Source organism: Branchiostoma floridae, chromosome 6 (genome assembly GCF_000003815.2).
Source record: "Branchiostoma floridae strain S238N-H82 chromosome 6, Bfl_VNyyK, whole genome shotgun sequence".
NCBI classification, from domain to species: Eukaryota; Metazoa; Chordata; class Leptocardii; order Amphioxiformes; family Branchiostomatidae; genus Branchiostoma; species Branchiostoma floridae.
The window spans coordinates 22,220,943-22,238,153 of NC_049984.1; the positions used below are offsets into that span (position 1 = coordinate 22,220,943).

Consider the following 17,211-nt stretch of genomic DNA (forward strand, 5'->3'; position numbering starts at 1 on the left):
AGGCGGCCTGTGTGGTAGTGCTTCAGCGTGGGGCGGAAAGATCGAAGGTAGGGCGATTTTGTGCACTTGTGGATGTACAGTTACATAAAGATACACGGGTTGACATGGATGTGTGTACATATGGATATCATTTTCTCGGCCTTAACAAGGCATGGGTGGTGGGTAGCCGATTTTCTGTATTTCGTAAGGAATTCCGAGTTATCATTTCGTAGCGAGGCCACCAAATTTTGCGTAATGGCCTTACTGGATCCGGACCCTATTAATACGTCAGGGATCGTCTGAGTTCAGCGTGTAGTGTCACTGGGGTCCCAATACAGAATTTACACAACCCTAGAAGATACTACCAGGAGGTCAGGCTAACCATGCTGTGTTGAATGACGACATGTAACACCGAAAGTGCAGGTCAAAAGGACACAAGAGGATTTGCATTTTCCGTAAGGCACAGGCAGCCAATTTTGACTTCCTGTAAGGTAATGTATATTGATTTGATCATATCGATGACATAGAGGCTTTAGAGGCTTTATTTCGTCCATTAGCAGAGAGATATAAACATTTTTCAATGCTAGTCTTCCTGGACTTAAAATCCCTAGGCCCTTCAATTTTTGGTTGTTTCAATCATACTGCAAATCGTGCAATCAAAATTCCAACGTTAATTCCAAGGTCAAAGAAGATGTGATAGAACAAAAATCACGAATCTGTTCAGTTTACCATACGCTGTTGTGTATACATTTGTTCCACCTTCCTGGCCCCTTAAAGTCCTCCATAATGAAGGCAACTTTTTTGCCAAACTTCTTTTATTTGCACAGTTTGGGGTTCCCAGAGGATGTCATTTATATAATCAAATGGCCTATTACGGTGGTTTTTCTTAGCGGGGTGACCAAATTGAGTAATTGCCTCCCCAGATTTCGTAGCGGAGAGAGACCAATTTTTGCCTAATTGTCTTTCTGGATTTCAACGCAATTAAAGCTTTGTGAGGAAACCCCATGCAGAGCATGACATGCCTTACAGCAGTCAATGATGACAAAGTATTTCTCTACGGGCTAAAATAACTGCCTACAACAAAACACAATTTTTAAAACAAACACTAATTCACACAAAGCACACTATATATTCCCGTCAGGTATACGGTCATAATGAGATACCCACGTCCAAAACTCAATCCACAAAAAAGAACACATACACACTGCAAACACTACACAAATGTTCACACACATACACACACACACCACACATACATTGAATAAATGCGCTAAATTGCCTATGTTAATCTCAACTGTACGTTAAATATACAACAATGCTTTTGAATCAATGCTTTTGAATCAAGTTTTAAATTGTCATTCAACACAATAATTTTCTCACCTTGAATTTTCGGTCGCTCATCCGTCGACCTTCGTCAGGAGTGGTGATTTAATTACTCTGAGCACGTGACCTAGGGGCACATGACTCAAGTTAAGAATAGCAAATACCTGGAAAGTGGTACCGGCCCCCGTCTCTGGTAAGTGTCGTCTGGTGTGCTCTTATCCGGATATCCGGACAGATTGAATTGATCTGAAGAACGGAGAAGAAACCCTTCACTTTTTTTATAAGGGTTGTCTTTTACGTGCTTGAGGTGTGTCTCTACACAACACGGAAAGTAAATTATGTTTGTCTTTACATGTATGTGATGTTAATGCGAAATGTGATGAACGTCGTGTTAAGTGCTGCTGCACCCACCCCAAGTACATGTTCTGGGTAAACATCGTTAATTATCAAAGATGCCTCCTGCTCGAGTCCTGTTCGGCATATCCAGGACGTGTCCTCCTGCTCGGGCCGTATTCTGGATATCCAGGACGCGTTCTCATGCTCGGACCGTGTCCTGGATATCCAGGACGTATTCTCCTTCTTTGGCCGTGTTCTGGATACACAGGAAGTGTCCTGCTGCTTGGGCCGTGTTCTGGATATCTAGGAAGGGTTCTAATGCTCGGCCATTTTATGCCGTGTAGTGATTCTTGCGTATCCGATAAGATTGAAAATCTTATGTTTTTGAATAGTGATTCGTGCGTATCCCATACATTTCTTACGAATTTGATATAAAAATTCGGATTCGAGCAAGTGCTTACGCAACCCTGCATGCCTTTTTGATATCATTATTTAATTATAAGTCCCAAGGGCAATATATGAGCAATATCATGTTATTATGGTTTTATTGCCCAGCAGCAGCAGCATGCAGCGGGGCCGTGTGACGTGCCGAGCTGCTGCAGTCAGTGTCCTCGGTCTCCTGTGGGTCGTCACGGCTGTCTTCATCTGCCCAGAGACATGTGATTGCCGATCTAACGGGGAGGTTGACTGTAACGGACGGGGATTCAAAGACGCTCCCGTTAACATACCATTGGGTTCAAGTATTCTCCGCCTGGGAGACAATCGCATACAGAACCTGTCTGATACGGATTTCTCCTACCTAACTAACCTGGAGGAGCATTATTTGCACAACAACGACATCCGCGTTCTCCCTAGCGGAGTTTTCTCCCACCTCACTAGCCTGACGTTGCTTGATCTGAGCAACAACGATATCCGCTTTCTCCGTATTGGGGTTTTCTCCAACCTCACCAGCTTGGAGAGGCTTGATCTGAGCAACAACGACATCCGCGTTCTCCCAACTGGGGTTTTCTCCAACCTCTCCAGCTTGGAGAGGCTTGATCTGAGCAACAACGACATCCGCGTTCTCCCAACTGGGGTTTTCTCCAACCTCACCAGCCTGGAAGAGCTTAATCTGGACAACAACAACATCCGCGTTCTCCCTACTGGGGTTTTCTCCAACCTTGGCAGCCTGAAGAGGCTTTATCTAAGCTTCAACAACATCCGCGTTCTTCCTGGCGGAGTATTCTCACATTTCACCCGCCTAAGAGGGCTGTTTCTATCAGATAATAATATAGCTGACCTTCCAGATGGAGTGTTCTCAAATCTGACCAGTTTGACACATCTTGACTTGCGCAGCAATAACATCCCGAGTCTGCCCACAGGGGTGTTCTCCCAGCTCACCCGTCTGACGATCCTGTGGCTAGATGAAAATCATATAGCTCACCTTCCTAATGGCGTATTCTCAAACCTGATCAGTCTGGAGCGGCTTTACCTTTACAAGAATAACATCTCGAGTCTGCCCATTGGAGTTTTCTCACATCTCACCCGTCTTATTACGCTCTATCTATTTGACAATCATATAGCTGAGCTCCCAGATGGAGTGTTCTCACAACTGACCAGTTTGGAATTGCTTCGCTTGAAGGACAACAACATCTCGAGTCTGCCCGCTGGTGTGTTCTCAAACCTTACCTGTGTGGTAGAGCTTGATCTGGACAACAATAACATCTCGACTTTGCCCACTGGATTATTCTCAAATCTTAACCGTCTGACGGGACTGTCACTATCTGGTAATCATATAGCTGAGATCCCAGATGGAGTATTCTCTAATCTGACCAGTTTGGAATGGCTTCACTTGGGCAACAATAACATTTCGAGTCTTCCCACTGGAGTGTTCTCGCATCTCAACAGTCTTCTGTTGTTTAAATCCCTTTACATAGCCAGAAACCCATGGAGGTGTGACTGTGGTCTACATGGTCTGATGACTTCGGCACGTCTGCGCACTCTAATTTCCGATGACCCTACCTGCAGTTCCCCTCCCCACATGAAAGGCGACGCGTTGTCATCTGTTGTGGCAGACACGGTTCGTCGCCGCAGTGGGGACTGCGCTTCGGGACGCGCTGAGGGCATTTGTTCTTGCACCATCGGCTGGACTGGCCTATACTGCGATAAAGGTAAGATGTTTGTTTGTATTCTTAAAACGGTTTCAAGAAGACCTCAGCAAAGTGGTTAAAACAAAAAAATCACGTTTATGGGATAAGGGCAGTTTGGATTAAGTGCCTAAACTGAAAAATTCCAAAAAGGCTTTTATTGCGTAGTCTTAGTTTTGGCCTCATCGCCCTCAATCATTATAGCTATGCTCTGATTTCTTCATTGTTAGACAATCCTGTTGACAGCAGGATTGTTGGTGAAATGTGCCCCCCCACCTCCCCACCCCCCTGTAGACTATTTGACATGCAGTAGTTTCTAGCCAGGACCCATTAAATAGCTGACATGACTAGGCAATAACTGTCCAGGTGCGAGCAATTCGCACCCTTGCTTATCATGTAAATGTCGTGAGCTAAAACCAAGCAGGCATATATTGTTCGTCATTTTGCGCCGTGTGAGACTTTTACATGTTCACAAACAGCTGGTGTATACTATTAGTTTAAAAAAGGTTAATTTTTAGGAAAAGAGACGTCTATGATGACCCGATGTACAACGGCTGTAATAAGTTGTCAAATATATGCGTTATGTACTGAAATCGTGTTGACTGTGATTCCTCAGTCCGTTCTTCTATTCTATATACATGTAACTAGCACTTGAATGGACCACCTCAAAAAATATGTCCTTTGTAATGTATTGCTGCTATCTAACAGTCAGTAATCGACGGACAATAGGTGCGAAATATTCTTCCCAGCCCTCGCGAGCCACCAGTTTAGTGCTAATTAGTTACTCTGCATCCGAAAGAACCGACATCATGGGCGTTGATCTCGCTTCAAATCTAGTTCATGTCATTCAGAGATGCTCCCCCCACACAAAGACTTCCTTGCATTCCTTGGCGATTTCGGTAATGCGGTCTTGTCGCTGAATGACCCCGATAACGGTCCGATTAGATAATAGATAATAGATAAATTAAAAGTAACAACGGAGAAATAAAAAGAAAAATGCACAAGAAATACATCGTCTGGGTGCTATTTTCATAAATGTACCAGGTTTAGATGTGCAATCACCATAGCTGAGGATAGTATGACATAGTCGACTAGGAACAAATAATCTGTACAAACGCAAACCCTGGCGCCCTACGCGCCCGCCACCATGGCCCATGATGGTCTGCTTCCCGTTGGATTGGCACCTGTGATTTTCATATTGTATAAATTACCATGGGATAACTTAAAGACGTCACACAACTTTCCCCTAAGGGGATGCTACAGGGATGCATGTTGAGTGAGTGTATTTTCTTTACAGATTCGAATTCGTGAATTACCCACAAGACACAGCGTGATAAGTGGGCGGCAGAAACCGTTAGTTTAGGGACACAACCTAAGTAGCATGTTGGGAGATTGGAACCCAAGACCTCTGGTTCCTAGGTCAAACGCCTTTACCATGACAAAAATTGCAACATGACTCAATATCATAAGCCACTAGGAGGCCCCAACATTGATCTTAACCCTCGACTCACTCACTCACTCACTCATCATCGCCGCGTATCAGACTTCGCTGAGGCGGGCCGTCATCGTTCTCCAAGCTTTCTTGTCTGCTGCTGCTCCCTGCACCCCCTCCCATGTGCATCCCATCTCTGCCAGGTCTCGCTCTACTGTTCTTCTCTACGTCATGGCTTGTCCTCTCCTCTTTCTCCTTCCATCTGGACACCAGCTTAGCACTACTCTGGGGAGTCCCTGTCTTGGGGAGTCTCTGTCTTGACATTCTCACAACATGCCCTAGCCATCGTATCATCGTAGTTGACCCTCGACGTTCCACCCAGTTACTAAGTATCAAATTGAATGAAAGATCTCTATTGTACATTCATTCCTCGACGGGCTAGGTACAGATCACTGGTAACAGACAAATGAAGAAAAGCTATACTATTAAATACTGTCTATCTATAGCGCCTTCTCTTATGCCGCTCCAGGTATTCGGAAATTCTGCAACTCCGAATGAGTGAACTTACAAAAGCACGACACTAACTCTCGCCTACGTATTTGACGAAAATATCTTTAGAATTTCCTGCCTTTGAAGACATGTACGCGTATCTACTTGTCGTTACTGTCGGTCATAACCTGGAATCCAGTCTAGTTGTGGTACGGCCTACCGTAGTTAGTGTAGGCTCTCTACGGGACCAGTGCAGCTCTCAGCCGCCGATTTAATCATTCACACCCGGTAGCATTTTCCTAGTAGGACTTTGCCCAGTGGGAGTTAATTAATAGGCCACAACTACACTCCCACCGTGCAAAACCCCTACCGGGTGTGAAAGATTACCCCGGCGGTGGAAAGACCCTCCTGTCCCGAAGGTAGCCTGACCAATCCACGGTAGACTGGATTCCAGGTTATGTCGGTCACTGTTCACTTGCAGAAGATTGGCCTTTGGAAAGAAAGCAACGCAGTACTACTCATCCGAAGGCGTGTGTTATGGGGCCGAAAATGCTGTGAACGGTCCAAATGATGTGTGCGTTCGAACAGAACGGGAACACCAGCCGTGGTGGAAGGTGGACCTTGCAGATTTGTACACTGTCAGCCGGGTCACCATTATAGACGCCACCTCCGAATATGGTAAGTTGTTTCTGCACGGAGGGGTTCAGCTACATATACTTGTATCAATGTCATACCTGGGCCGCGATAACGTTCCATACAGGTGTTCCGAACCGGGTGATAAAAAGCCGTATCACACAGGCTTCGAAGTTTTACCACACAGGCTTCCATCGAATAATTAGAACATACCCTGCCGAGTGCGAAGCGGTCGAAAATTCAAATACCTGATAGGGACGTTTGAACATTGCTCTCCCAGGGGCGTCCCAATAACCCCTTCGGTAAATGTGAGAAAACTCCCAACCCCTTCAACTACTAGCGGTACCACTACGAATACACATGGCAATCAGTATACATTGACGTACCAGACATGACTTCTTTTCATGCAAAATCATAGTTCTCTCCTTTCCTGCTGTGCGAAGTTGTCTGGTTTCTTTACTGAAGGTGGAACATTTCTACGATACCTGCCTGATTTTACAGAGAAGATTTCTATTTGTCACAGTGCATTTATTGACTTTTTTTTACAGGAGCTATTTTAATGGTTCGTGTTGGCCAAAACGAGAACTTCACCCAGAATGGCCAATGTGGACAAAATTACACCGTTGGGTTGAGGTCAGGGTTGCAGATCAGTGTGGTACGCTGCGCCCCGCCGATGTTCGGCCGTTATGTTTCTGTACAGGCAATACGACCGCCGTACTGGGAATCCATCGATTTAGTTATGTGCGAGGTCAAGGCCTACGCTACAGGTAACGGACATAGCTCAGATTTTCTATCTCTCTACAGCAGAGAATGAAGAGTCAGTTTGTAGAGAAAAAATTACCCAGAAACGTTATCAATGTCTTTTACCAAACAAAAACTACTATCATTGCACATGGTACATAGAGAAAAATGACCCAGAAACGTTATTCATGTCTTTTACCAAACAAAAACTACTATCATTGCACACGGTACCGTACTCAAGCCACACTACGGGATGGAATAGTAGACATGAGACTAATACAGTCAAACCTGTATTAGCGGCCACCTTTGCATAGCGAACAATAAGCCATTGCGGTCATTTTTGTCAGTCCCTTGGATTGCTCCCATTGACCTAAGCATTAAGAAATAGTCGATAGAGGCCACTCGTCCATAACCTTGTCTTATATCCGTGGATAGTTTCATCAGGTTGGTACGTCACTAAATAAAGATACTTTTTGTACACAACCAATGCTTTAATCTCACCGACGTTTCGGTGACGTCGGACAGTTTTCTTACGAAGTAGACGAAGCTGTTACATCATTTCACCGTTAATTGTCATATAGCCAGGTGCGTGGACCAATTAGAAGACCCCGTTCCATGTTGGATATGACGCCGTAACACATAGATTCCGGCCAGCCCGTTGTGCATCGCTCCTTCTGATAGGACAAAATGAATCGACACCGACACCGGTGTAGATTTGCATCACAGCCCAGACACAATATAAACTTCGGGGCGGGTCATGAACCCTTAATTGACAACTGTTATGGATGTTTTACACTCATTTGCGTTTGGGACCGCATTGTAAATATTTTGCATAAAGCTGCCTGTACATATTCAAACACTTTACGTTTTGTGACCGCATCTGTACTGTGAGAAGCTACACTGTCCTGCAGTACAATGTGAACCAGTCAGAATTGCCCTGAAAAAGGTGACAGACGATCACCGAAACGTCGGTGAGAATAAATCATTGGTTGTGTAAAAATGGTCTCTTAATTCAAAATGGATAAAAGTTTTCATTACTATCATCATTTTGCTGCAAACGACAAGTCATATCCAAGATGCCTGATTCCAATAAGTTTGAAATATAAGAGGAAAGAGACATGTAAACTGCAGAATAGCATAGCATTGCATATTTGACTATTTTGTAAACGATAGATGTACTTATAGTGTAGCATAGCCTTAGTTGTTCTGTCTCTCCCACTGACACTGTAAAGATTCTTTGCAGAAACGTTTTATGTAACTACTGCATTTAGCCCTTATGGGCAAGGACATGGAAATAAAGATCATTGTCATTGATATTGCTGTAAAGAAAATGATAATGAATGAATAATGAACAGACTCATCATTTTCATCCCAGGGGCCTGCTGCAACAATACAATCAGCATGATGAACGGCCAGATCACTGCTAGTGACGGCTTCTGCTCCGGGAGCAGTATCGAGTTCTCCTGTGACACCGGATATGAGCGTGTCGGCAGCTCTTTCGCTGTCTGCCGGGACAAAAATTGGGACCGAGAGATTCCGACATGCCAGCGTGTGTTGACGAAGCTGTTTCTTATTTCTGTTTTCTTTCCCGTTTTCTGCTATGTACAAAAAAGATTGTACCAACTACGACATACTAAATAAAATCATGGCATTGTAACAAAACTAAACTTTACCTAAACAACACTGAAAAGAGTTTGGACATACCGAAATTTCGTTGAAAGTTTGAAATACTTCATTGTTGGTTTGTAAACTTAATTTTGTTTACATAATAATAATAATGCCATTTACCAACAGATGGACCTTAATGCTAAAACCATCGTACTGTAAGCATACATTCCAGACAGTATCTTTCTCGACATGAAACGGGATGGTTGGATGTGTGTATGGTTAGGTTGATGTTTTCGACTTCATGTTAGTTACCTCCATGAAATGTCTAGGAGGTTATATTTTCACTAGCAATTGTCTGTCTGTGTACAAGATAACTCAAGAACGGCTGGATGGATCAGTTTCATGCTTTGTGTGTTGGTGGGGTGTGATGAAAGCTGGAAACGATTAGATTTTGGGCTCCCTAGCGGCTTTCCTTGGTACTGCAGTGCAACTTCCGGGTTTGCTATCTCGTGCTTTGATCAAGCTTTGGTCACGAATTTTGAATATTAGATAGCTCTTGTACTCAGGAATAAGTGACATAAGTTTGGGCCCCCTAGCAACTAGTTTTGGGATAGCAGCGGCATTTTTGTCAAGTGGATAACTCGAGACGGGAACAACGAATTTTCGTGATTTTTGGTATGTAGGTACCTTAGACGATATTGTACTAAATAAAATACAAATTATGCAAAATATGAGACATTTGCATAATTAATGAGAATAATCTATCATAGCAACTCATTTGCATAAAATTTACAAAAGCTCTAAATATTTCATGGAGGTATGAGGTCACCGAACTCTAGTTTTATATGTTTTCAGGTATCTGTTGTGACAATACAACCGAAATCATAAACGGACTGGTTAACGCTACCGACGGTTACTGCTTTGGGAACGACATCCAGTTCTCCTGTAATCCTGGGCACGAGCTTGTTGGCAGGTCTTCAGCCACCTGCGAAGACGACGGAAGCTGGGGAAGAGAACTTCCGACTTGCCGACGTGAGTTACCGAAGTCTCTTTTGCCGTCTACGTCTAAAGTTTGTTTGATCTGATCCGCCTATCCAAAACAGCTTCCTCGGCCTCAAATAGAGCTCAGGTAATACTTACCCAAGCTTCCACTAACCAAGTCTAGGTAATCATTTATGATGGTCCTTGGTGGTACAGCCCAACTTAATAAGTTCGCTTTGTTGCACAATTCGGATAATTGCACGAAATGCACTGGCAAATGGGGTGTGCAATTAAGCGGCTCCTACTGTACTAGATGGTGTAAATAACAGATTGGAACTGTTGCATCGTAATCTAGATTGCCAGAAGCAAATCAGAAAATTGTAATCCCAAATTTTCTGTAGACTAGGGGTGGGTACCGGTACAGAAAATTCAGGTCCGGTTCAGGTCCAGAGGATCAGGTCCGGACTGGACCTAATTGTCTATGAAAAATAATCTCCAAGCAAATCTTGCCGGCAAAACTCCTTCCCCAGCTTATGATACTATCTTATGCCACCGCAAGATCTGCTTGGAGATTATATGAAAACTTGTGAATAGACGATACTCAAAAAATGGTCCATTTCGCTTTCTTATTTGGAGTATTCGACTCCTACTGACGTTTTAAAAATCCTACAAGGCTAAGTGCCTCTGTAAAATTGACTGTAAAACTTGGTAGAAATGACTATAGACTCTACTCTACTTTGCACTTGTTATTTTCTGTGACCGGTAAGCCCCTAAACAGGTCAATGCCTGATCATATAATCTATTCATTTTCCAACAGGTCCAACATCCGGTCAACCAATTTTTTTCAGGCCCGGTTTTTCCTGACCGGTCCAATAAGAAAAACCGGTTTTGTACCGGTACACCGTTCCGGTACCCACCCCTACTGTAAACCTAAGTATCATATCCTACTAATTTGACGGACCTTGCATCCCTCGTCACTGACACCTGACTGAAAAGTTGTTATTGTAGAACATAAAGTACCTACAGAACAGAGCCCCGCGTCCGTCCAAGCCATCGTTGGCAGCACCAGTGCCGGTATCGCCGCGGCGCTGGTTGTGGCAGCTGTCTGCTTCGTGGTCTTCCTGAGAAAAAGAAGGAGAAGAAGAAGAGAGGACAATCCACAATCTATCGAGGCTGACTTCCTACCAGATGATGTAGCAAGTGAGTGAGATTTACTTTAATCAAAGTTGCACCGGAAGACATTTCACCCGTTGCTTGTATCTCTTTTTGTCCTTTTTGTTGCCTGGCCCTTACCTTTTCCCCATGAACTTAGTGAAAAGTAACTTGTAGGCCGATTGCGGTTGTCATGACACGCAGTTTACGTTGAGGCAAACTTTGCAGGTCATATGTATTCAATCTATAAAGGCCCAGATTTAGTTTTGACAACAAATGTATATAACCACGGGATATGTTTTGTGTCATTGTTTCCCTTTATTTACAATCAACACTTTGTGAGGATATTGCCGGGAACAAGGGTTTAGAAGAACATGGACTCAGATGTAGATCGGAGGTTGGGGGAGACACTTTTTTGCTGGGGTCCGTTTGGACCCCAGACGGATTGGTCACGGACTTTCTTTATAGCTTCCACAGTATCGTACCAATCTTCATAAAAACTTGGGAGAAGGTATAGAAGATGTTGACTGAGAAAGTCACGGAAGGAATTTTTCTTCAGATTAAAAATGTTTAAATGGCACTGCAAAATGTACGCCTGGGGTCCAAACGGACCCCACTCGGGTGTTTGAGGGTTAAATAGCCACTTAATTTCTGAATCATTATCATATTTGATTGGATAATTTGTGAACTTGTAAATGTTTACGGCATTGGAAAATGATGTATGGGTATCGTTAAATTCTGTATGAAAAATTATGTATGTCGGTATGGATAAGAAACCATTCTATCAAAGTTCGAGTGTTGCATCTGTACGTATTTGTGCAAATTGAAACATATTCTGGGCCAGAATATGTGATAGATTCTGGAAAGTTCGTAGTTTGAATCTGACAACATCTGACAAAATCGGATTTGAGGTTCTGAACAACGGAATTCGATGCTCGGATCTTTTAAGTTTCCACAAAAGATATAGACACAATGTGGTTCCGCATTTTCGGATTTGTCGTAATGAGATTCCGGATATGTCACCGATTTCTTGTCGGATCAATAAAAAATATAGACAGAATACGGCTCAGTACTGTTGAAATCCGTGTTTTCGGATTTTTTTCGGATTTGAGGTTAAAATAAAGGAATCTCATGTTCGAATCTGTTACGGATTCACAAAATAAACAACAAAAAATACGGTTCCATATTTGTCGAAAATTTGCATTTTCAGATTTTGTCGTAAAGCGTTTACGGATAACCGTGTCCGATGTTCGGATTTGTTACGAATTCCCTTTAGGATCCACTTGCATTCGCCTGTATTCACCCAAAATAGATAGAGAAATGCCCGTACGTACGTATTCGCCAGAATTCGAGGTCATTTCGTTCAATGATACAGTAAACTGATTTCATCCCGATGTGTGTTCATGCGCACTGAAAAATGGCTGCCTTTTAAAACAAGTCCCTTGGGTGAGACATTTTATAGTACGTCGTACTTAAACTCTCTAAGATTAAATAGATAAAGATAAAATTGAAGGGTTTTACAGGCAGGTTACATTACCAGTAGAAGGGTGAAAAGTAAGGTTTCTATTCAGATAATTTGTATCGAAACATTATATATTCTTTTCCCATGTTGTGCAGTGCACAGAAGGAGAATGGAGGAGATGGTCCCACTGGTTCCCCCCAGGCCACAGTTCCCGAAGCTCGAGGTCGATCCCAGCCGGGTGACGCTTGGCCAGAGGATCGGCAGCGGGGCGTTCGGCCTCGTTTACCGGGCAACCCTGACTCGGGACGACAGGACGGAAGACGTCGTCGTAAAAACGGTCAAAGGTTTTGTGCTTATCTTAGTTTATAGTACTGTTTTAGATGGGACATGTGTGCATCATACAACAGATTTCAACGCGATTTTAATCGAGATTTGTGCGTGATCTAAACGTAAACGCAACTGGACTTTGATTTTTCGACATCTGTCCGAAGGGTGATGTGACACGAGAGATTGTTATAGAGAGAGTTGTACATGTGTATTACCATATGTGCATGTGCTTGCAAATGTATGATTTTCCATTTCTTGTAAGGATTCACAAGTAAATTTCCTCAGTAGATCTTTTCGCATTTGTAACCATTTCTCGGAATTTCCCAATTTTCCTTTACACTTTTTATACAAGTGTTTTATGCAATCGACGTAATGGTGACAGTCTGTACTCAAGAAAAAATCCAACAGGTTCACACTGCACTGCAGTATAGGTGTCGCTGCCTAGAGATGCGGGCCCAAACGTCGGTGGAATTTAACACTTCGTTGTGTACAAAACATTATGTAATTCATTTGATCAACTGGGTCAAAGTACGCACGTATGTAACCGTTTTTCATTTACAAACTTTCATGCCATTTTGAATGTTCTGCTCTATCCACAGACAACGCCAGTGAGGGCGACAAGCTGGGTTTTCTGGAGGAAATCCGCTCTGTTGTAGACCTGGGGGCTCATGAGAACCTGTTGGGTCTGATCAACTGCTGCACAGTGGTGAGAGACCATCTGTATCTCATCACGGAGTTCATGCCATACGGGGACCTGAAAACTTTCTTGAGGAAATGTCGTGAGGTGAGCCAAATTGTTGTTTGAAAGGTAGAGTACGTTTAGTAATCAGCTACACTTTGCAGACCATCCAAATCGTTTAGGATGAACATTGAGGCGTCATTTCCAGAGCAACGTCGTTACCATATAACAATTAGGATTTTGTTAAACGTTGTTTACAAATGTTTCCTAACATGTAGTGATATAGAATATTTTGCTATTCTACAGGAAAAGACTTATGTTGGATGTCAAGACGATATATACAACTTCGAGGTGCTGCATATGTATCAAGTAGCCCGGCAGATCGCTAGAGGCATGGTAAGTACCAGGTGCTGCAGGTGTACCAGGTGCCGGATGTTTACCAGGTACTGCAGATGTACCAGGTGCTGCAGATGTACCAGGTGCTGCAGGTTTCCCATGTGAACCAGGCGCTGCAGGTGAACCCGGCTCTACAAATGTATCAGGTGTACTAGTCGCTGCAGGTGTACCAGATACTGCAGGTGTATCCATTGCCGAAGAAGGTTTGCGGTATGGCAAAACTCAACAGGCAACCATCCAAACAACATCAACTATCATAATTCTGCCGGGTACCTGAAAACCTGAAACAGAAATGTAAAAAAATCCATCATTGGTTGGCTTTCCCATTATTTAAGACATTCTTGAGAAGGTTTCGGATTTCAAGAAATGTGATGTCCGTCGTATTACGAGAGCTATTACCAGCACTTTTGGATGATATGAGACTTTTTCCTTCCGCTACCTGGATTCAAGCACAAATAGGCTGGATTTCAGCTCATATGATGCATGAAATGACCTTTCTGTGGACGTTTCTACCTCAGGCTACATGATATAATATCAAAATAGTCACGATCTTTCTGTGGACGTTCCTACTTTGGAATACGGACTTGTGACGAAATAGGATTGCGTAGCGTTACATTTTCGTATTTGTCAGCATGAAGCCGGCATATCATCGTCTATGGTCACTATATGTTTACGTGATCGGCAAAATATACGAATTTTTGACTCATTCATATCATACGAATTGTATTTTGGTTGTAATGTGGTCACTGGCGTGTTTGTCAACTTGTAGTTGGCATAGGAACTATGTGGACGTACCTATTTTAGCCTTTATGATGTAATATAACAAACTAGTCACGAACTTTCTGTCGACGTTCCAATATTAAGCCATACGACGTAATATAACAAAGAAGTCACGACCTTTTTTGGACGTTCAAATATTAGACTATATGATGTAATATAACAGAGAGGTCACGACCTTTCTGCGGACGTTCCAATGTTAGACTATATGATGTAATATAACAGACTAGTCACGACCTTTCTGTGGACGTTTCTATCTCAGACTATATGATGTAACATAACAGACCAGTCACGACTTTCTGTGGCCGCTCCTATTTCAGGATCACATCGCTCGGTTTCGTTACGTCCACGGAGACCTGGCCGCTCGGAACGTCCTGGTCGGGGAACACCTGATAGTGAAGATTTCCGACTTTGGGCTGGCAGAAGACATCTACAGCCGAGGTTACCGTCGGCAGGATCGCCTCCAAAAGATACCGTGGAAATGGATGGCGCCGGAGCGGCTGCATGGTGGGGAAACGTACACCGCACAGAGCGACGTGTAAGTGGTGTTATGCTATTATCTACATTAGGGCTGGGTACCGGTGTGACAGCGATCTCGCCCCCCCCCGCGATCTCGCCCCCCCGGGGGGCGAGATCGCTAGCGTTTTCGCCCCCCTCTGGTGTTTTCGCCCCCCCCCCAATCCCAGCGTTTTCGCCCCCCCACTAGGGATATCCTTCCCGTTTTCTAGAGTGTTCGGTTGAATCTTAATCCTATTGCTGTGATAATGATTAGCACTGTCTTGTTACCTACTTTTGTATATATATATATACTTTTGTATATATATACTTTTGTATATATATACTTATATATATAGGGTTTACAAGGGAAATATATATACTTTTGTATATATATACTTATATATATATACTTATAGATATATGTATATATACTTTTGTATATATTTACCTACTTTTTTACATAGCCTTAACATACTTAACTTGCAGCTTGTTACTGCATATTAATCGAGCTACCTGGAACAATATGGTACTTGGATGTAACGTATATAGTGTGTTACCTGGTATCTATATATACGTGACACCTTAGTATGTTAAGATGAGATACAGTACCTGTGAAGCCGATCCTACCTGGTTGGGTGCAAGCACACTTTGCATTGAAATAGAACAGATACATTTTTGTTGTGAATTTGTGGTGACTTTTATTAACATCACGAACGTATATTAACATATGCATATCAACACACCTGTTGCTAAGTTGTAACAAAACTGGTAAATATTTGCCAATCAGCACAGAGGTATACACACCTGTCTATGAGTTGAAACAAATTGTGCTGTTCAAAACTAACAGTTTTGACAGTCTCACACTAAACCTGCAGTTCAAAAAATATAGCCTTCCTGTGCGAAGGTAACAAGCTGCTAGGGGACCCAAACATACACCACTTGCTGTCGGCCCCATGTGCTATCTAACGCTAAAAATTAAAAAGCATGACAACAGCACGTCCATAACTCGAGATATCCCTATCGGAAGTTCCGCTGCAATAACAAGCCGCTAGGAGGCACAAAATACAGGCGGTCTTGAGTGATGGCGCTTTTCCACAAATACACACAGAATTCGAAACGCTACCCAAAATATAAAGTGAAACTTCTTGGCGAAGGTAACAATAGGAACAATGCAGTCGTAGATTCGAGCAAAACTGCACAGTGCAGTGTGGTGATTAGGGTCTCAGACATGAAGTAAAGATATTGAACGTAGCGTATGGGGTTAACACTTTCCTCTTTGAGCCCAAATTGAGGATATTTGCATCATTCTCGGAGCGAACCTAGTATTAAATGTTTGTATCCATTATCTTTAAGATTATTTGTAAACCTTATATAATACTTGTACAGTAACTTTTATACTTATCATCTTGTAAAAATGATGCGGAATAGAACGTATGGTATACAGAATATTTTGCACAATGGTTCTGTACCTGTGTTTGTTGGTTAGTCTGTCGACCAAAATAGCATAATGGATCCTATACTTATATCACGTCAATGGACGTCATTGTTGGCTGACGAAATGATTTCATTCTCAAATATATTTCATAACTAATTATTTTTCATAGATAACAACATGTGCTAATTACAGATACATGTATGTAATCTGCTTGTGTCACTGAAACAGAACTTCCTTTTTTTCTTTTTACCTTCACATACCATGATATAAGGGATAAGTGGCATGGGCTTTACGAAATGACATGCAAAAATGCAAATTAGCACATAATGTGCATGATTCAGGAGACGAATATGTAATTCTAGTGTTTCCATGTTGTGACTTTAATACACGTAATCTATGTAATTTAAAGGTTATGGAAGGTGAAACATATCAGATAATGATTATGAAAATGAGATTCTGATTTGCATAATTAATGTCAAAGTACAAAAATTCTAAAGTGCAATGTGCAAATTAATTGTGCACCACTATGTATAGATTGTGCAAATGCGCAAGTCATTTTCTTAATTCAGGACAAAATGTCATCATAAAATGCAGCTAAACGAAAGTATCTGCACACGTGTTAACTTAAACGTGTCAATTACAGCTTCATTTGCATAATGAATGAGACTAGATGACACTATAAATCTGCAAGAGCTAAAAATATTTAATGGAGGTATGATGTGATTTGTACGAAGCAAAAGTAATGTAACTTATAGGTTTATTGGAGATGCAAATCACTAGAAGGATGCAAATCACTGGAATCCCTAGCGATTTCGCCCCAAGGTAGCGCTACGAGAA

General features: G+C 42.5%; 2 protein-coding genes across 2 annotated transcripts in view; both read left to right on the forward strand.

Moving 5' to 3' along the window:
• The first annotated feature begins 2,203 nt into the window (after window positions 1–2,203).
• On the forward strand, window positions 2,204–4,077 carry LOC118418204 (leucine-rich repeat-containing protein 15-like). Its single transcript, XM_035824044.1, has 2 exons — window positions 2,204–3,788; window positions 3,995–4,077. The coding sequence occupies exons 1-2, from the start codon at window positions 2,204–2,206 to the stop codon at window positions 4,075–4,077; spliced, it is 1,668 nt and encodes a 555-aa protein (XP_035679937.1).
• A 4,383-nt stretch (window positions 4,078–8,460) lies between these two features.
• The window catches only part of LOC118418205 (tyrosine-protein kinase STYK1-like), an 11,408-nt gene continuing 2,657 nt past the window's right edge, over window positions 8,461–17,211 (forward strand). The window contains exons 1-7 of the mRNA XM_035824045.1: window positions 8,461–8,608; window positions 9,523–9,699; window positions 10,675–10,848; window positions 12,418–12,606; window positions 13,189–13,373; window positions 13,685–13,783; window positions 14,762–14,979. Of these exons, the coding sequence (XP_035679938.1) occupies window positions 8,461–8,608; window positions 9,523–9,699; window positions 10,675–10,848; window positions 12,418–12,606; window positions 13,189–13,373; window positions 13,685–13,783; window positions 14,762–14,979 (1,190 nt within the window). The remainder of the gene's footprint in view (window positions 8,609–9,522; window positions 9,700–10,674; window positions 10,849–12,417; window positions 12,607–13,188; window positions 13,374–13,684; window positions 13,784–14,761; window positions 14,980–17,211) is intronic.